The following is a 20,095-nucleotide window of genomic DNA, read 5'->3' as shown; positions in this document are numbered from 1 at the left end:
AATCAGCTGTGTTCAGCATGTGCACTCCGCATTTCGACTTCATTGATATTGTGCTGTCAGATGATTTATGGCCTACCAAATGATTTATACAATAAATGTCAAAACGCTGAGCTGTTTAGGAGACAGATGACCTTTGAACCACTTCCTTCCCAAAACCAAATCTTCCATTTTAAGCCTGTCTGTCATCGCTGCTCCACAGTAGCTGAGCTCTTTTGGATAACTGGTCTGCTGCACATATACAGGGCTAATAACTGCTGACAATTGTTATTTTCCTGTTTTTCCTCCAGGGTGACCAAGGAGACATTGGGCCAAGGGTAAGTCTGTGTTTTCTGTATTCATCAGAGAAGGTTAAATATGTTGTTTTTGGCTGTTATATGCACATTTTGGAAATTATGTCCTCACTGCAGCTGACTCTGGAGAAAAGATGCTGTCCTTTATATGTTTTTTTTCTCTGTGTAATTTAAAAATGACCTTCCATTTAAACCTTACTTCCAGTTTTTGTTCTCCTTTTATTTTGAATTTTTGTCTGTTAGTGTTCTTCTTAAACATTCACCCTTTTTAAAGGTCATAAGCCGCACTTTCCTTTCGACTGAAACAAAGGACATACAGTACTGTGCAAAAGTCCGGAGCCAACCCTCATTTTTATCATATTTCGCTTCCAAGGAGCCAGACCGTCTTCTCATTGTTAAAGTGGTCTTGAGCAATAGCTGTCGAGGCTTTATAAAGATCTTTCAAAGTTTTTGTTTGGACATTGGCTGCCTTTTCACTCATTTTTCAGTCCAGATGTTGTTTGTTTGTCAAGCCACTTAACACTGGACCGAGAACCAGTTTTAGATTGTGTCCTTAGGCAATTTGTTATTAGCCGCCTGTCGCAAAACACATCATTTGTTCACATTTCTTTAGTTGAATCGATGAAAACTGCCAAAGGTAACACAGTTTGACAGACATAAAATATCATTTTTGCCACAATGAGGTGATTCCTACAGAAATGACGGGTAACTTGAGGCTTTTACACAGTCCTATTGAAGTTAAAGAGAAAAACAGATGCTTGACATTTTAGAAATTTGGCTATTGCATGTGAAGCAACGCTTTAATGTGTTAAGTCAGTAAATAGAAATTCTGTTAAGTAGAGCCAGAGTTACAGTTTTCCCAATGCAGAGCTGTCTGTATGCTAATTGGCTGCTGTCTGAGATGAGTGGTAACACTCCTTTTATATGATTTTTGTGAGACAGAACCACCAGTTTTAAAAGCTATGCTTGAAATTAGCTTAATGTATTTTAGCTTCATTATAACTGTAGAGCTTCCTCAGCTGGTTTCTAGTCTGCTATCACAAACTGAAAATCAAATGTCAGGGAGACTGAAGTGTTTATGTCATCTGAAAACCACTAAACGGTTTATTTGTTATCACAATGCGGGAAAAATCTGGATAAATAAGGATAAAAGTCTCGGTCTGTCTATAAAACGCATACACAAAGAATTTTAATAATCCAAAAGCAAACGTGTGTTTACCCAGTGTGGCTTCCCCACACACAACTGCACTGACAGCACACGAGGTTGGAGTCGCCCATCTCCAAAGCCAAAGCCAGACATGAGAAATGACGTTATTAGCAAACATTAAACCTGCCAGAGCTCCCGTCTCTTACCCAAGCTAAGCTACTTTTTTTTAACATTACAGAGAAACCTCACCCTGCATCTGGTCTATGTTGTCAGTGCTGCCTTTTCATCTGATATCATTCCTCCCTCCATGAGAGCTCCCATTTCATTTAGTGTGGTTTGAAAATAAAACCTCTGTTCTTTACATGGTAAACAGTTTCAAATCTTTAAAGAGGTCACATACCCATGAATGGTTTTTTTTAGAGCGCTTAGATCAGAATGCCACATAAAGCCGCTTCTTCACATGAATTTTAAAGTGGGGATGAACATGAAAATGTGTTACAAGCATGTTTCTAATGGCTCTAAAATCTTCTCATAGCTATTCGTTTCTTGTGTTTATTACCACCAATATCCTTCGATCTGTCCATCCATCCATTTTCAACTGCTTATCCTAGGTCTGGTAGTGCATGGATTGTAGATTAGAAATGTGGAAGTACATCTCCTATGACTTGAACCCCAGTAATGGAATCACAGAAGAGTCTACGATTATTGGAGTTAAACTGGCTACTGTTTTATACCAAAAGCTAAATGGAGAGTAAATATGATGTGGCTACTCAACGGAACAGTATTTATGATGCGGTTCAAAAAATTACAGAAATTCCTGATTTCTATCAAGGCGTAAGCCATTTGATTTCCCCACCTATCCTTTCAGATAGTTTGTGCAAGAATTAAATCTCCTTTGGCATTTCGCATTACATAGTTATTCCAAATGATAAATATTGCACTTGGCCCAGGCCTCTGCAGCTTTGATGTCCCTGGATAAATCTGCAGCCCCAAAAACCTCAAGCTTGGTTCAAATCAAACCCAACAGCTCCTAAAGCTACTGTAGATGTGGATGAGGTTTGGCTCCCTCATATAGGTTGTCACAGATACGGCTGTAGATGGGTTAGAAAACAAAAATCTCTTGCTTGCTCAGTACTATTTTTAACAGTCGGATTGTCTTCAGGTCATTAAATATGCTCATTTATCACCTTACTGGGATTTCAAAACTGTATTCAAAGGTTCAGCTTTGACCTTTACGGGCAGATAAGCGTATGTGTGAAAACAGAAAGCAACCGCAAATCTCCGTCAATGTGTCGCTTCCTGTCTGTCCATCACTTTTAGTGCCTCTTCCAGGCTGATTCTGGTCTTAGACCAGGGTACCAAAACAGGATAACAGGGTTATTAAAACAAAATGTTAAAGAACCACCAAAATGATGTGAGAAAAAGGTCATGTATAGTGTTGCGTCTTTCTCCAAAGCAACTTTTTGTTGAGTGGAGTAAAGCTGGTAGCTATTTTTCCCAAGCCTCCATACAGTCAAATCCATACGGAGGACATTGTCACTGCATGTTTAGATTCATCTGGGGGCTGTATTGAAAGACAAGCTCTGATGAGAGTTTGATCCCCTGCCAAATCCTGAGTTTGCCTCCCTGAGAGCATCTGCAAACAGGCCATAGTGAGACGGGCCTCCAGGGATGAATGGCCATTTGTCTTAGTATCAGCCTTAAGTCTGATGAGAACAATGTAAAGGGGAAACCCACCATGAAACAGTCTATTCTCTTATGCAGTGTTTAAGGAGCATATGCATAAGTGGTCTTCATGGTGGGAACGGTGTGAATAAGCAACTGTGACAGTGGGCAGAGAGGGGTGCACAGGCCCAGAGAGGAGGAGGTGGAGTCTGCGGTGGTGCAAAAACCTCAGCCATCCAGCCCTCACTAGAGCCTGTTAGCAGAACCTTCTCTAGCAGCTCTTCTTCTTCTGTCACTCCCCCCCCCCCCTTAGATCTTCTCCCCATCCTTCCCTCCCTCCCTTGTGTTTTTGAGGGAGCTGAACCAAAGAAGCGACACAGTGCTCCAGGCTCTGCGGCAGCAGGAAAACTCTGCTCCTTTCAGCCTGACAGACAATCAACACATTTACTGTGTTGACTGGAAAGAGCCAAACCACCACTGTTTTGTTTGGTCACAGTGGGAATGATCGGAAGGCACTAAATGTTGTGCACGCACAGACACACACACACACACACACTACTCCAAAATGATTTTTCAAGGGTCAAAAGACAGCTATTGGGCCTTACTTGCAGATTTTACGGATGTCTGTCTCACGATTTGCCGATGATGCATTTTATTTGCACCTGATGGGTTTTTAACTGCATATATAATTCGATTTGAAACAGCTGCAAACATGACTGTAATGCTGCGCTATCTTGTTCACCTTTTCCTCTTCTCTTCAGGGTCCTCCTATGTACGGCACACATGCAAGCCTGCACAGTAATCAGATTCTCACTGTTAAGGTTTGTGCCTCTTAGAGAACTGCTGTCGGACTGCCGAGCTACCGCTATCCCTGCAGACAGAGGAGCAAAACACCTCTCTTGCAGTTTTTCCCTCCTTTCTTTGTGCTTAGAGCTTAAGAGGCTGTTGAACTCTTATCTGTTTTTCCTGCAGCATTTGTTTTCATGAACTCTGGACTCACGGTTAACAGCGGACCTCTGATTTCCAACTTATGTAACTGACGCTCTTCTCGCACTCACTTTAATCCACTCCATGTCCTCTTCTCTCTTTTTTCTGTATCCCCTCTCCTTGTTTTCTCCCCTTTCTTTTCTTTTCATCACTGGTGCACCTCTTTGCATCGTAGATGGTTTTCCCCAGAACTGACCACGGCTTTCTCTCTCGAGAGCCGACCAACAGCTTTCAGAGACTCTTTCTGAAGGTAGACCACAACTAAAAGGCATGTGTGCTTTTTCTTTTGTTTCCTTAACACTTTAACCCGCTTTTCCTTTTCGTGTTCTGACTAGCGTCTTCCCTTCTTTCCCACTTTTTCCACATTCTTCAGTCATGTTGCATGAAATTGATCTCGTGTTTCTTGTCTTTTGGTCAACTAAAAATGTATTGCCATGAATGAATAATTAAAAGTGTTTATATTCAGAGCTCCAAAGCGTTTTGAAACATAGGAAAACATCTTTGGAAGATGAGCCACCCACACTGTAGAAATGTGCGGTTCTCGTTAATCTTACTCCTCAGTGTCGACATCACTTCATCACTTTGGTTCAAGCTCGAGCCTAACAGGGACATAATAATTATCAGTGGTAATTTTCAGTAAAAAAAAGATGGCACGCAGTATAAATCCAGTGATCAGATGTATTTTTCACTTACAAATGAAGTTGTTTTGCCAGCATGGATTTGTTTGAAATGTCAGTCTAACTCACCAGATAAAAACTGTTCTTATTGGCCAGTTCCTCCTGCTGTTGTCCTTTATTACCAGTGCCCTGGTACAAAACCACACTAACTAACCAGCTGCATGCCAGTAATTGCAAGTTAAGTTTGAGGGATTTCTGCTCATAGCACAAAGCATATTTAAAGCTTTTCTTAATAATAATGTGTTTGTGAGATCCGTGGCTTACAGTGACACACAGATAATTATCACCCAACTCTGCAGTTTCCCTCAGCTCTACAGAACTTTGGAGAGTCTTTTATCTCCCTGTTTTCTTACTTTCACTCTCTGCTCTCTCACTGCTCTTTCCTGGCAGTCGTTGCGTCAAAAAGAGAAAGAAACTGTAGACCCCCGCGTTTCCTCTCAAGCACCAAACAGCAAACAGTGTTCTCAACTAGCTGTTAAACATATGTGGAGCATTTAGCAGATAAAGAACCAAATATTTTTCTCAGGAAACTCGACGGGGTCTAAAATACGAGGGAATTTTGCAGTCATGTTTATCAGGTGGAGAGAAAGGCAACTGTAAATAAATGTTGGGCAAATAAATAAACAGATTAAGGATTATACACCTTGACTGCCCACAAAGACAGCTGCAGAAGCTGAGGGGTAGTTCTTTGATGTTTGCCGTATAACCTTAACAGGTCGCTGGCATGTCAGTGTTTGCTTCTGTTGCCAAAAACAAATCAGTTAATGGGGGCGTTTAAGGAGTTTTATTTTAATATATTACGTTATCCTGTGTACTTAATAATGTATTTATTACAAGTTTGTAGTTGGTAGTTTATTTTTGCATTTTTTCCTCTTCTTGTTTTTTATCAGGGTGATCAGGGTCAGGCTGGACCTGCTGGTCCTCCCGGTCCCCCAGGTCCTCCAGGTCCCCGTGGCCCCCCTGGGAACACTGGAAAAGATGGACCTCGTGGTCTTCCCGGAGAGCCAGTAAGAGCATCTTTTTATCTCTACCCCTCTTCTTGAGCTAGCCATCGTTTCTTTACATTTGGCTTCTAAGGAGCCAGACTTGTCTCGAGCAACAGTTCTCCAGGCTGTCTGTAGGTCTTTCAAAGTTCTTCTGTGGACATTGACTGCTTTTTCAGTTATTTTCAGAGCAGGCCTTTTACCTGACCGATAAAAAAAAAACACCATTTGTTCAAATTTCTAAAATTGAACTAGCAAGGTGATTTCTAAAGAGCTCTTAGCTAAAAACTTGGCATATCCCAGCATGGTGTGCGGTGTGTTCTTAAAAAATCTGAGGCAAACCTGGCACAGGACCTGAGAGACGCATCTAGCCATTCACTGAAGACTCATCAGAAATGGTCTCAGTCGAATGGTGGCTGTCAGTAAGCCATTCTTAAGAAAGAAAAACAGTTAAAACGGCTGAGGTAAATTATACAAGAACTTAATTGAAAATAAATGGCAACATGTCGTATAGAGTGATGAGTCCAAATTTGACATTTTTGGTTCAGATCATCGTCAGTATGTACGGAGGAGGTCAGCAGAGAGGAACAGCAGTTAGTGTCTACAGCCATCTGTAAAACACAGCGGAGCTGCAATTAAGCCAGCAGTGTTGAGGATTTCATGAAAACAGACGGCATTATGAACAATGCAAAGTAGAGTCAGATTTTGATCCTCCATGCAATAAAAAACCTGAAAAGCTTCTGACTGGCAATGGCTTCATTTGTCAGCATGACAAAGATTCCAAACACACTGCAAATGCAGTAAATGGCCTGTATTTATATAGTGCTTTACTTAGTCCCTAAGGACCCCAAAGCGCTTTACACATTCAGTCATCCACCCATTAACACACTGGTGATGGCAAGCTACATTGTAGCCACAGCCACCCTGGGCGCACTGACAGAGGCGAGGCTGCCGAACACTGGCGCCACCGGGTCCTCTGACCACCACCAGTAGGAAACGGGTGAAGTGTGTGCCCAAGGACACAACGACCGAGACTGTCCAAGCAGGGGCTCGAACCGACAACCTTCCAATTACAAGGTGAACTCCCAACTCTTGAGCCACGATCGCCCAGTAAAAGCATACCTGGATAGAAAAACAAACAGTGGAACACTATCAGTCATGGATTGGCCTCTTCAGAGCCCAGACCTCAGCAGTATCGAAGCAGTGTAGGCTCATCTTGACAGAAAACAGAACAAAAGTTCCCCAAGAAGCCTGAAGAACTATTCCTGAAGACTGCTTAAAGAAATGACAAGAAATCTGCCTAAGAGAGTTCAGGCTGTGTGAAGAATAAAGGTGGCGACACCAAATATTGACTTTCAGGCTTGTATTTAAGTCAGTATTTCCATGTGTTTGCTGACGTTTCAATAAATCACTGCACGTATTTCCCATTTTCCTTGTAAAATATGAAGAAATGATGGATGACTCAAGACTTTTGCACAGTACTGTACAAGAGCCAAATCCACACTGACTCAACAAAACAATGCCCTCCCACCCCCACTGTAGATCTCCTCTTACTCCATCCCTTCTGGCTGTCAAACTAAGGTTACACCACAAGCATTGCAGCCACTTAGAACACCTCAGTCATCAGTGGCTTTGTTACTCCCATCATACTCTTTAACCACAACACTGTGACAGATTCCAAACTGTGTAGCTCCAACCTGTAAATGTGGAATCCTATACATATATTTAAGGGGTAAGGGTGTACACAGCAAATGGCAATGAACCCCTATTCTCATTTTTCTGGGATTTGCCAGCATGCTGTGGCTTACCTAAAGAAGTCCCAGAATAGCAAGTCTACTCCTGGCCTCATCTGTTTTGTGTAAGTTAGCGGCCACAAAGTTCTCCAACACCCCCCCTTTCCAAATCCACATTCTCCCACCCTCCTACCACAACTGTGTTGCTGTGCACGCTGAAACTGATATGGCACTGTGGTGAGTTCGTGGGCAGTTTGCCGGTCTCACCAAACAATAGTACACTCCTCGCCTGTGGCCGTTTTCGTTTCTTAAAATTAACTTTTTGCTTCCCAGGGTCTAGTTCAGATGCAGCAAAACTTGCAGCTGTGGTTATTGAATTGAAGAGAAGGAGACTATGAAGGTAATTTTTGTTTATTCAAGTGTAGGAATGAATGCGCTGTTACCCTCAACTGGCACAAGAGGACAGCAAGGGATTCAAGTGAAAAATGTTGGTTTCGGTGTGGGTCACTTGAGAACTGCTGAACCAACAGCAGGGAAAGCCAGCGCAGCTCAGAAAATGACAAAAAACAGACGGGTCGAAGAGAAAAGGGGGCCCATCCTGTAACCTAGTCGATTGCAAATGTGCTCTTCAAGTTGATTAAAGGAGTTGCAAAACCCCAAAACAGCAAAACAAAGCACAGAGGCCTGCAGAGAGCCACTCCATGTTGTAGGCAGATGTCTAAGAGGGCCGAGCGGGAGAAAGTGAGTGAGACTGCCAGCCCTGGTGTACTCAAACCTCCATCGTTTTTTATCTGTTATATAGAATGAAATGTCTCATGCTGTCGGGTAGCTCTGTCACCTTAAAGTAAGAAGGTACTGGGTTTTAACCTTCCAATCAGCAGGGTCTACATGTTCTGCCTGCATGGCTTCCCACAGGATAATTGTCAAGTTAATTGGCAATTGGTTGGTTCGGGTGGATTGATGACTGTATGGATGGATAGATGTTGGTAAGGAAATATGATGAGAAAGAAAGAGCAGTGCCAAAAAGATGAAAGTAAAACGGGTCCAGAAAACAGTAGGAAGGATCGCGATGACACTTTTTGCACGCTGGCCAGCTGGAGAATATCTAATCAGCTTCTGCATATTACTGAATGGAAGGCTAACAACCTTCAATTTATATCGTGCATTTATTAGGGTCCACTGGCTGATCAAGTAAACACAACTACTTGATAGTAGTGTGTGTATCTGTGTGTGAGGAAGCAATGGAGAGAGGCTCTTGCACAAGAGCCCTCTAAGCTGTCTCCGCCATGAATGACTTCATAGCAGATGTTTAGCTGCTTCCACCTGGCTGTCGCAGACAGTCGCTAAAAAAGATCTTTTTGGCTAAATAAAAAATATGTTAGCTCATTGATGGATAGAAGTTTGTGCTCACTGGCTTAACACTCATCAAACACAGACTTCAGTTTGAAGGCTTCAAATTCAAATCCAACTGCAAACAGAATAAAACTTGTTTAGTCTTCTTTTGTATGAATGGGCGTCAAAGCAAAGAAAGAAAACTCTCTTAATGCATACTTAAGGGGCATTTTGCAAGTCTCTTGAACCCTTTTTGGGGAGGTCAACACGCCATAAGATTGATCATCACTGCTGACACGGGAACACCGCTGTCCAACAAGTTAGACCGAAGTTGGGTTTACATCTGGCTGTTGGAAAGGCCAAAAGAGCATAATTTTCAGAATTTTCCTGCTTATCCATGCATTAGGTAACCAGTTGTGGCCTGTATTGAAGCATCTGTCTTTGTTATTTTTCTCTGCTCATCATTCATCCATTTCCTGTAATTATTCTCTAAACAGTCCAGCTCGTGCTGAAGGAGCTGAAGTCTACAGACTGCCTTGAATGCCTTATTGAAAAGTGACATCTAGTGGCCAAAAAGATTCATGTTCCTGAAGTAGATTCACCTCATTAAATGTCTCCTCTGTCCTTTCAGGGTTTTCCTGGTCGCGATGGAGCTGAGGTGAGCAGAGTTCACACTAAGCTTTAAGAGTTTGTTTCGCATTTTGTTTGGTTTACAGCTGAAGCAATTTGGCTTTTGCTGTTGGAGTCTTTTTAGTCGGAATAATTTGACTGTCTGAAAAATTCATAATTTATTTTTTTTATATATTTCCACCTCAGGGGCCACAGGGACTGCCTGGGAGGCCGGTAAGACTGCTAACAAACTATTGATCTTAACTGAAGTGTTGCCATCAAAGGGCTCAAAAGCTGTTTTAATATAGCCAGATATGTAGCTCTCTCTGCATTTAATGGCTCTTTTGAATTGCTAGGGAGAAGATGGGCAGCCTGGTTATCCACAACAGGGTGTCCCGGGGCAAAAGGTAAAGCCGAGCTTTACTCTACCACTCTCATGTCTCTGACATGGATGATTTTAAGTATGTTTCTAACCTTTAATGTGCATTTAAACAGGGCGAGCCTGGGAATGCAGTAAAAGGAGAGCGAGGCATGGATGGACTTCCAGGATTAAAGGTAAGAAACATATCTGAAATTGTTTTTGAAATAATAATGATCAATAATAATGCTAACAATTATGCTATGAAAGAGTTTTACCATAATATGGTGTTCATGGTGCAAACAGGGTGACAAAGGAGAAAGAGGAGAGCAAGGACTACAGGGAGCCATGGTATGTTATTTGTTATGCTTAAGGGCCAACTCTGTCCTTCTGCTATTATGCTGAGCCATCTATGCATCTCTACATTTATATAAAATATTCCTACATTATTATTTTTTCTGCCTCAGGGTTTTCCTGGTGAGAAGGGCACCCCGGGTGCTTCAGACATCATCGACTTCAATGGGAAGCTTCTAGATGCTTTGCAGGTGAGTCATATTCAAGTGTCGGTGTCAGCGACACCCGATTCATTCAGCCGCTTATGACTGAATTCCACATAAGGATTGAGGCAGAGCTTTTCAAAACAAGTAAATAAGTAAATAACACCAGAGCTGGCAGTGTGGTAAAAAGAAACCAAAAACTAAACATGTCGCCATTTCTCCTCGACAGGCCATCAACACCATCAGTGTTTCGGTAATCTGCTGCTGCTGTTGCTGCATGTTTTTGGCGGTGTGACCAGTAACTAACACCAATGCACAGATTTGCATCTAAGCATCTCTTGTGTATTTACTGCATCGCCCGCTTTCTCTTGCTAATGGGTTTTGTTTGTGTTTGTAGATGCCCTCAACAAAGACTGTTGGACTTCATATGTATTGGATGTCACTCTAGGGGCCACATCTAAAGAGCATTACTGAGTGTCTCAGTTTTCCAGAGTCTCTTGTGTATTTGTTTGGGACAGAAAAAAAAGCACAGCCCTTACAAATAAAGCACCGCTGTGCTATCAGATGACATGCAGCCTAAAGAGCTTTGATTAATTATGCAGAAAAATCAAAAGCCTTCTGTGTTTTTATGGCATGTATGTGAAAAGTATGTGTTTGAAACCTGCTACAGGGCAGCATGGTGTGTTTTACTTTGTGCTAGCACATAGAGAAGGGAGCGCCTCACTGTCAACACAGTCTCACATCACTCTCTTCAGACACCAGCTTCTTTGATCCTGCTGTACACCGCAGTACGTGCTACTGGCAGATGGCTCTCTGAGAAGTGGAGCATGCATTTGATTTAAAACAATTATGAACCAGGTCCCCCTGGAGCTGAGCTCCTGCATGCAACAATCAATACAAGCAATATAAGAATGTTGCAAAGGGATTGGTGAAAGCATGGACCCGAGATCTTATCGGAAGCTATTTGCCATTGCGAATTAGTTGGCACAAATTCACACGCAGGGCTCCACGGAGCAGGTAGCGCTCACTGGCCACCCACCTTGTGAGTTGATCGCTTGTTTGTGTGAAAAGCAGCGTTTCATGTGCTTGTTGTGAAATGTTAGGTGATGATGAATTTGGTTTAAAACAATGCTAAGATGGGTTGTTTGTCACTGTCAGTCATTTTGCAGATGAATAGCATTCACTTTCCAGTGATGGAGTGTCTGGGATCAAATAGTTGCTTGTAAACATCATTTTCCATGGCTTTAAAAGCTGAGAACGAACAACAAGTTAGAAACTGGAAAATTAATCGTACACCTCTGGGAGGCGACTTGGCTTTTTTCCTTTTTATTGCTTCAAGATGACCGGAGCCTTTACAAGGAGGAATAACAAGTGTAGCATTGTGAATATAAAGATTAAGTGGAGTGATTTACAAGAGCTATCACTCATAGCATAACGGCAGAGCTGCATGGGAAGAATATGGCCTATTACATATATGCACGCCATTCTTCATTCATCATTAGGGTTACATAAAGTCACATGAATGTTTTCTCCAGCAGTCCCATCATTCAGACAATCACAGAGAGCCGTGCCAGGCTATTGTGTAGCACAGACCACATTCAGAGCTCTTTTACAATCTCTGTAAGATAAAAATTGCTTCAAGTTGGTTGTGATCAGCAAAAAGGAATGAAGGAAGGTTTTGGACTTGTTTACTGTCAGGCCCACATTGTGAATTATAGCGTTTTGTGTTCACGATTTGGGCCTTTTATAATGAGTTACCAGCCTCACAGTGTGAGAGTGAGCAGATAAAAAATGCAGAAGATGTCTAAGGGACTGTCTGAAAATTGCAGCTCTAATTAAAGCCATTATAGTGTCATATTTTTATATGATGCATATGACTATTTGTAAGAGAAAGACCTCCTTAGCTCCCCACAGCTTTATAGTTGCTTTCAGGTCTTGGTTTGATCTGTTTGAGTTTGGTCTCACAGCTCGCACGAGCAATTTTATCCACCAAGAGAGGCAGCTGTTGTTAGCACGCCAGCCCGGCAGCAAGTGACACACAAAGTCGGTGACTAGCTGTAATCAGCTAAACCAGAAAATCAGTTGCTGCTAGGTTAATTTAGTCTAACACAGGTCATGCAACAAAGCTTTGTGCTCATTTCTTTTATTCTGCCTGTTTTTCTCCAGGGGCCACCTGGACCACCAGGACCTCCAGGACCTGCAGGGGAAAAGGTAAGCCATACAGCTGTGATTGGCTGATATTTATTGTTTGATAAATACCCAAAACATGCTAAGCCTGATTTTGTAGACAAAGTCAGATATATTAGTCCACCGAGTGCATCTTCCCTCTTTTTGTTCTGCGTCAGGGTGAGCTCGGGTTACCTGGACCAGCAGGAGTTGACGGGGAGAAGGTAAAGCGACAAAGAGAGTATATTACACCCAGACGCATGCTCCTTTTCTTTCACTACTTCATATAGTAGTCAGTGGGACGTTTAGCATCATCTGCCTTATTAATCTCTTCTTCATCTCCAGGGACTCAAAGGTGACATGGGTGAGACAGGACCTCCCGGCATGAGAGGAGAGAAAGGCGAGATGGGTCTCTCTGGGCCTACTGTAAGTAGCGACAGTGACTCTATTTCGCTAATAACACAATGGTGACAACTTTAAAAACAGCTGAAAGTTAATCCTGCTCTTTGTGGCTCAGGGTATGGATGGACAGAAAGGAGAAAAAGGCGACTGCAGACTAGATGACAACTTGGTTAGTATGAGTATGAAATACATGAATCCTCTGACGTTCATTACAGATTGCTGCACCTCCAAACAGACAGTTTAAAGGAAAATATATTGTTATTTATTTGTTATTTGCATGTTTTGAACCATCTGCTTCATTGCTTTAAAGAACTGAATAATGTTCACACTCATTGATGTAGATTTTACTCTAGTTTTAAGTTCTTTCCAATTGATTTTCATTTTGGAAATGAGTGAGAATCTAAAGAAGTAAACACATGAAACAGTCTGAAATTCTCTGGTTACTTTGAGGAACGACTATACAAAGTTTTGAATTTAGCTGAGAAACTCTTAACCACTTTTTTCACTTAATTTATATGCTTCTCTTCTTGTTTCCACTTTTTCATTGGTGCTAAAGGTTCAGATGATTTCCCAGCCAGGCCCACCTGGCCCACCAGGCCCACCGGGAATACCTGGGCACCCTGGATCCATGGTGAGTACCTGCAGCATAACTTTATATCATTTCAGATAAAACAAGTCCAGTCAGGTCTGTAGTTTGCAAAGACTCACATCACACAATGTCCTACAGGGGCTGCATGGAATGCCTGGTCCTAAGGTAAGCTCGTTTATCTGTATGTGATGGAGGCGGATGGCAGCTGTATGATGCATTGTCTTGTACTCAGTGTGGCTTTGCTGTAATGCAGGGTGAACCAGGAGTGGGGATAAAGGGAGAGAAGGGAGACAGTGGTCCTCCTGGATCCAGAGTAAGTGATAATGGGCTTTATTATTATTCTAATGTGTTGGTCATGGCTCAAGAACTGGACATGATGCAGTGATGAATGTGTGCTTTTACTGCAGGGATCAGATGGCCTCCAAGGTCCACCTGGGTCTCCGGGCTTAGTGGGCCTTCCTGGTGCCAAGGGAGAGAAAGTAAGGACACAACAACCTCCATAAAAGTGTTTAATAGATCTGTTGTTCGTTGCTGGTTTATTCATTATTTTTTTTAAAAATCTTTCTCAATGTGTATTTGCAGGGAAGACTAGGAGAGCCTGGACTTGATGTGAGTTTCTTACTAAGAAGAACTATACATGTTGACATTATTTTATCACAGTATCTTCAGTTTAAATAAAGTCTGACATATATTGGGTAATAAGTTCCCTTATGGATTGTGGTTTTGTATCCAGGGTTTCCCAGGCCTGAGGGGAGAAAAAGGTGATCGAGGCGAAAAAGGAGACAAGGTAAGTCCAAACAGATCCTCAGTTCTCCTCCAGCTTATCGCATCTTCCTCCTTCAGTTTTTTAACATAGCAACAATAATGACTGACTTAAACTGCTTAAACTATTTCCAGTGTATGAATGGGCTGTCTTCATTAGCTGCATGTGATAAGTGTATGAATTTGTTTAACTGTTGTCCTCATCACTCCCAGGGTGACAGAGGAACAGTAGGGAAGAGAGGTCTAAAGGGCCAGAAGGGTGAACAAGGTCCTCCGGGTCTGGACCAGCCTTGTCCTGTGGTATGTCTCCCCCACACATGTACACACAAAGGCTTTGCAGCAATGCTCATTTACTTACTCCCACTTTCCTCTAGCTTTTTAGTTTAAAAACACTTAGCATATATCTTATTTCTGTTTCCCCCTTTAACTGCTTTTCTGAACTTGTTCTTCTATGCTTTAAATGTCTACTCGGCTCCTGCTAACAGGGGTGCGATGAGTCTAAAGAGCAGTCTGTGAAGGCAGCGGTTTCTTCTCCTGCAACTCCTCCTCTTCCTCCTTCTGGCCCTGAGGGCCCCTGTCCTCTGGTACAGTATCTTTGCTTCTTTTCCCCACTTCTCTCTGATCACTGTAACTGATGCTGTTATTGACTGTTTAAACGCTTCTTTAAATTTTGGTCTTTTGGAGGGGGGGGGGGGTCCAATTGGTCCCAACTCTGAAACATATAAACTGACATTTACCAACACATTGTTCATGTGGGTGTGGCTTAATAACAATAATAATAAAGAAAGGCGTTCACAGATAATAAACAGCAAAACTGTCTAGGCCCGATCAAGCCAAAAAAACGTAAAGCTTGCTATGAATTTGTGAAATATACACACAATGCCAAGTTCCAGAAATGCAGAACTACTTACTATACTTGATTACAAAGAAGAAAACAGAAGAGGAAAAAGCAGGTGTAATCAAGAAAATAATAGTAATTAATAGTTTCGTCAGTATGAAGGATTGTGCAAAATCAGAACCACAGACAGACATTTGGTAAATGCTGACAACGAGTTACATATGAGACATGGTACAGTTCTTAGAATATTACTGTAGCTGGTTGGCATCGTTTTGCTTGGAGACTAGTAATAGAAGGAAACATCTAGCATATACACTACATGGCCATGGAAACCCATGGCAGGAAGTTCCTGGTGCACAGTTTCTGTGCTGATGTTAATGCCAGAGGTTTGGAGCTCTGCACTTACTGAGGAAACTTTTATGTGCTATGCAGCACAGCACTCAGTAACTAACTTTATATGGTCTGACACTTTCTGGTCAAGTTGTCATAGTTCCTAAATAATTCCACTTTACAATAATACCATTTATAGTTGATGAAGATATTGCATGAACTGACTCAGCAAGCTCTTTGCAATGACCAAATATTTCTAAAAGCAGATTGCATGGATAGGTGCATTTTATCACACGTCTTTTCAGAGATAAAGAGGTGTGTCCCAGTACTGTCAAGATAGTGCACCTATCCAAAGCGAAGCTAAGTTAACTGGACTGCTGACTGTACCTCTTATTTAACAGATCGACCATCGTGTTATCCAAGTATTTCTCCAAATATCGAAATGTTCATTTTAAATGTGATAATAAAAGTAATGTGGTACTTAGAAATCTGGATTTATTAGAGTAACATATGACTTAAAATCAAAACAAAAGTAAAATTTGATTTTTAATATAACACGCCTGACCGTGAAGGCACACCAACCGACATTAAAATCAGCAGCGTGCAAATTCTTCAGATGCAGGGAAGCATGCATCGCTGGACATTTTCACGCTTTTTTTAACTTCTGTTTTCACCTTGCAGGGACGTGACGGGCTACCCATACCGGGCTGCTGGCACAAGGTGAGTGTTAAAATTTCGAACATGTTTTTTTTTAATCATTTTATTAACTTATGAAATCATTTCCAAATGATTTTGATACAGCAGAGAGTGCTCTGGGGGAATGGCTAACAAAGTCAAAACACATGCTTAGTATTATTCAATTGAATTCATATTTGTTGGCTTATTTGACACAGGAGCATTTTGTAAGTATATTACAGCCTGTGTGCGATTTTGTAATTGCAGTGCATGAATATCTGAATGCAGTAGTTATTTGCTCATTTTAATTCTTCCACACTAATCAGTCCATTTTTTCTTCTTTTGCAGTGATTACTAACCAGCAGCATGGAATCTGTACATATTGATGTGGTATATATTGCAACAGAATACTATGCCAACAACCCTACTCCCTTTTTTCCTTTTTTATAAAATCCTATTATATAATATATTGAGACTTTGAGAACAAGGACATATTTGGGTCTACAGTATTAAAAAAAAAATGTTTAAACTCGAGATCCGGTGTTGTTGTTGTGAAAGCAGCCGTGCTTTTGAAGAGACTGACGTGACGTGGCCGTGAGACTCTTAGTTTGGAGGACAGTCCAGATGCCATTGTTGGAGTAGAGGAGTGCCTAACTAACAAAGCCTGCCTTGTTGCCTGATTGTCGTGTGCGCACTCGTCCATTCTCACAGGATGGATGCTTGAAGAGATGGACGTTATTTCGCGGCGGATGCAAGAGTGTGTTGTCAGTACTCTCTTGTCCTCTCTCTGTTTTTGTTTTGAAAGGAGGAAATGGCAAGGCAGAAGCTCAAACGCAAGCGTCTCTCTCAGCCCTGAAACGGTGCGGGGCCCGGTTGGAGTAAGGACACGTAGACACGCAGAAATCACAAGGGGCTGATTTGCTTTTTGCAGCAGAGCCGGCCATGTAATGCCCCTGTGTCAAACCGAACTCTCACATCCTCCGACATGGAATCTCTCCAAGAGGACGCAAACACTGCGTTTCCACATTCACCTCAGAGGGAAAGATGAACCTGCTTCTGATGTTTTGTAAAGGCTTGAGGTTTTCTGAGAGTCAATGATGTCACTGGCACATAAGGAAGGATTTTCTGTGCAGATAGTTTGAACATGTTATGGTGATCTCTTAAATTAATCTTAAGTCAGTAAGTAAGTTTTCACTAATGCATGATCATAACAGTTTTGTATAACATGCTATCAGCTTGTATGACTTGTGGTCCCTCATTGAAACCTCAAAGTGCATTGATTTTTACATACAATAAGCATTTTTTAAATGAACAAGCCACTCAGAAATGTTAGTCCACTTTTTTACGGCTGACGTTTATGATGACTTGTGCCGTTTTGTTTTATTATGGTATATTTTTACCTATCGCCAGTTTCATTTTTGCATTCCTGTGCATTACCATGATTGTGAGATGACTAGGTAGTGAAACTTTAAGGTCAGATTTGAAGGAACCATTAACAGTATTCATGATAAACCAGTGTTTCAGTTGCTTGACAAATGTTTGCCAATCTTGATGCGTTTTGACTGATTGTTATAGTTTAGTCACAGAAAGAAAGGAAAAGATGTTTAATTACTGCTGCCAGTCTTTCCTGGACAACAGTAGAAGTCCTTGCTGCTGACTTAAATGTTTGTTGTTTGTTAGATAGCTTTGAATCAATATTAGTCATGGAATGCAGGACTAACGCTCTAAAGAAGAAACCTTTAATCAAACATGCACACAGCAGTTGTTTTGGCGGTAGTTTCTTTTTCATTCAGCAACATCTCAGCACAGTGGTTCTAAAGTCTTTGCAGTCAGATGACTTCAACTAGTTTGTTGTGGTTTTTGTAATACATTTTCCTCAGACTTACTCATTTATTGGTGCTTAAATACTTTTGTGTACTGTTCAAATAAAACACAGACACGCACAAATGCACACCTTTTAAAGAACTGTAAAACAAATGGTGAAATGGTAATCTGTGTTGGCTTGGACACTATACACAGGACTGATAATGCATAGGATCAATATATGCAAACATATACGTATTAATGGAAAGTGATGTTAAAGTTGTCTACGCATTGATATTTGTAATGCAGTATTAAAATTACTCAGTAATGATCTTTTTGAAAGGCAAAATACATTTTCAGGTTAATCATTTTTGGCAATCTACAGGTTACACTGGTTAGTTGTCTTCAGTACTATTAACCCATCACCACAGAGGCTGCTAAACATTTTCAACTAATGCTGTAATATTTCAAATGGATTTTATATTACAACAGTACATTTGTAATGCTGACTTTCTTGTAATTATAAATATCTTAATGTCCTATAACCAGGCTCACGTTATGTTCGAGTATGGTTTAGGCTGCAGATCCAGTAATTAACAAATTTATTAGACTACCTGTCATTAAAAATCATAAATATTTTAGAAATCTCTTAAAAATGTGTTTAAAAATATAAAAAATATATATATAATGTTTGTTTATTAGGCAAATACAAACTGAATTCATGTTTTTTTTTTCTATCCAAATTTAAGCTGGCACACTGGACAACAACAGAAATTATATTTTAGTATTAAAAATATTATTTACATAAGGTAGTTGTATTAAACTGGTGGATTAACCAGTACAGAAACATAAGAAAATGATTTTGGTTATGACCAATACTGTTAATTTGGGGCAGCTGTGACATAAACCTGACACCAGGTGGTGGTTTAATAAATTTGTTAAGCAGTCTTCCAACAGAATATTTCCTGTTTAAGCCTCAGATAAGAAGCTGTAACAAACCTCATATCACCTTTTGTTTATTATCATTTTGCATGAAGTCTTTTACATTGTACCTGCAAAGTTGCATCACTTAAAACACAAAACAATTTCTGTATCAGTAGAAAAATATGTTAACTTAAATAACACATACTCAAAAAACTAAAAGAAAAGGCATCACATTAAGCTAAAACGAACTTTCTTTGGGAATCATGATCAAATGTGTGTTGAGGTTGCAGTTATGTAGAATGGTTTAAAACGCAGGTTTGGGTTTTGTTTCATTGGGAAAGCTGGTAGTTATCTGCCACATTACATATGTGCCTTGATTTCTTTCGCAGATTCTATCAGTGTCTTTTTTATGGCTAAATGAGTAAATGGCGCCATGTCAGGATAGAGTTTGTTTTAGCAACTCTTTTACCACAGTGTTAGCTTAACTTTGTGAGAATGTTTTTGTTTGCTCTTTTTTGGTTGGGTATTTGGTTGTAAAAGATTTAAGCTATTTTTGTAATTGTCTAAAATGTATAACATAAAATCTGGTAAACTAAACATGTAGATGGAAATAAACCCTCTAGTTCTATGGTTGCTTGTCATTAAATATATCCATGTTATATTGTTCTGGTTCATTCATTTTACATTAAAACTAAGAGGTGCAGCCAAATCTGTGCTGTACTTCATGCATTGAATTTAGAATCCTTCTAGACATTTCTAAGTCCTGAATGATCAGGTCAGGTTAAGATTAGCAGTTGAACTTTCCTTTAAAAAAAAAAATCATATACTTAGAGATGGATCGAGTGACCTTGATTCATCCCTTAATTATGTTACTATGGCAGGGGTGAGCATCTATTTACCATTCTCTTCATCACATGCCACCACTGCATGTCATTGAATTAAATTGTGCTCTCTTCTATAGTTTGTTTTCTCCTTATCTCTCTGTGCACCCTTTCTTTTTCTCTTATTTTTAACCCACACAGCAGCCTGCTAGTTGAACCTCAGATACAGGAGAAACAACGCGATTTTTGTCCCAGTGGCAGAACACTGGACCAGGGCACGCTGGAGAGATTATATCTCTCAGCTGGCCTGGGAATGCCTTGGTGTTCCCCTGGATAAAACCTGGAGGAAGTGACCGGGGAAAGGGAAGTGTAGGCTTCTCTGCTTAGGCTGCTGTCCCCATGACCCAGCCCTGGATAAGTGAAAGAAAATGGATGGCTGGGTGGATACACAAACACCTAGAGACAGAAGATTAAAGGAATAATATTAGAAAATGTTAAGTTTCATTT

General features: G+C 40.8%; 1 protein-coding gene across 1 annotated transcript in view; it reads left to right on the top strand.

Moving 5' to 3' along the window:
- col23a1b (collagen type XXIII alpha 1 chain b) overlaps positions 1 to 19,395 on the top strand; it is a 134,122-nt gene extending 114,727 nt beyond the window's left edge. Inside the window, exons 9-30 of the mRNA XM_085423644.1 lie at positions 288 to 314; positions 3,864 to 3,923; positions 5,657 to 5,773; positions 9,446 to 9,472; positions 9,631 to 9,657; positions 9,780 to 9,830; positions 9,919 to 9,978; positions 10,088 to 10,132; positions 10,249 to 10,326; positions 12,445 to 12,489; positions 12,624 to 12,668; positions 12,790 to 12,870; positions 12,962 to 13,015; positions 13,403 to 13,477; positions 13,574 to 13,600; positions 13,689 to 13,748; positions 13,843 to 13,914; positions 14,018 to 14,044; positions 14,169 to 14,222; positions 14,411 to 14,497; positions 16,047 to 16,085; positions 16,846 to 19,395. Of these exons, the coding sequence (XP_085279770.1) occupies positions 288 to 314; positions 3,864 to 3,923; positions 5,657 to 5,773; positions 9,446 to 9,472; positions 9,631 to 9,657; positions 9,780 to 9,830; positions 9,919 to 9,978; positions 10,088 to 10,132; positions 10,249 to 10,326; positions 12,445 to 12,489; positions 12,624 to 12,668; positions 12,790 to 12,870; positions 12,962 to 13,015; positions 13,403 to 13,477; positions 13,574 to 13,600; positions 13,689 to 13,748; positions 13,843 to 13,914; positions 14,018 to 14,044; positions 14,169 to 14,222; positions 14,411 to 14,497; positions 16,047 to 16,085; positions 16,846 to 16,896 (1,209 nt within the window). The 3' untranslated portion in view covers positions 16,897 to 19,395. The remainder of the gene's footprint in view (positions 1 to 287; positions 315 to 3,863; positions 3,924 to 5,656; positions 5,774 to 9,445; positions 9,473 to 9,630; positions 9,658 to 9,779; positions 9,831 to 9,918; positions 9,979 to 10,087; positions 10,133 to 10,248; positions 10,327 to 12,444; positions 12,490 to 12,623; positions 12,669 to 12,789; positions 12,871 to 12,961; positions 13,016 to 13,402; positions 13,478 to 13,573; positions 13,601 to 13,688; positions 13,749 to 13,842; positions 13,915 to 14,017; positions 14,045 to 14,168; positions 14,223 to 14,410; positions 14,498 to 16,046; positions 16,086 to 16,845) is intronic.
- Positions 19,396 to 20,095: the final 700 nt, after the last annotated feature.

The sequence above is a fragment of the Rhamphochromis longiceps genome, linkage group LG2 (assembly GCF_057381845.1).
Source record: "Rhamphochromis longiceps isolate RC_006_pf linkage group LG2, R_longiceps_female_GT1.1, whole genome shotgun sequence".
NCBI lineage: Eukaryota > Metazoa > Chordata > Actinopteri > Cichliformes > Cichlidae > Rhamphochromis > Rhamphochromis longiceps.
This window is presented reverse-complemented; position numbering and strand designations above follow the sequence as displayed.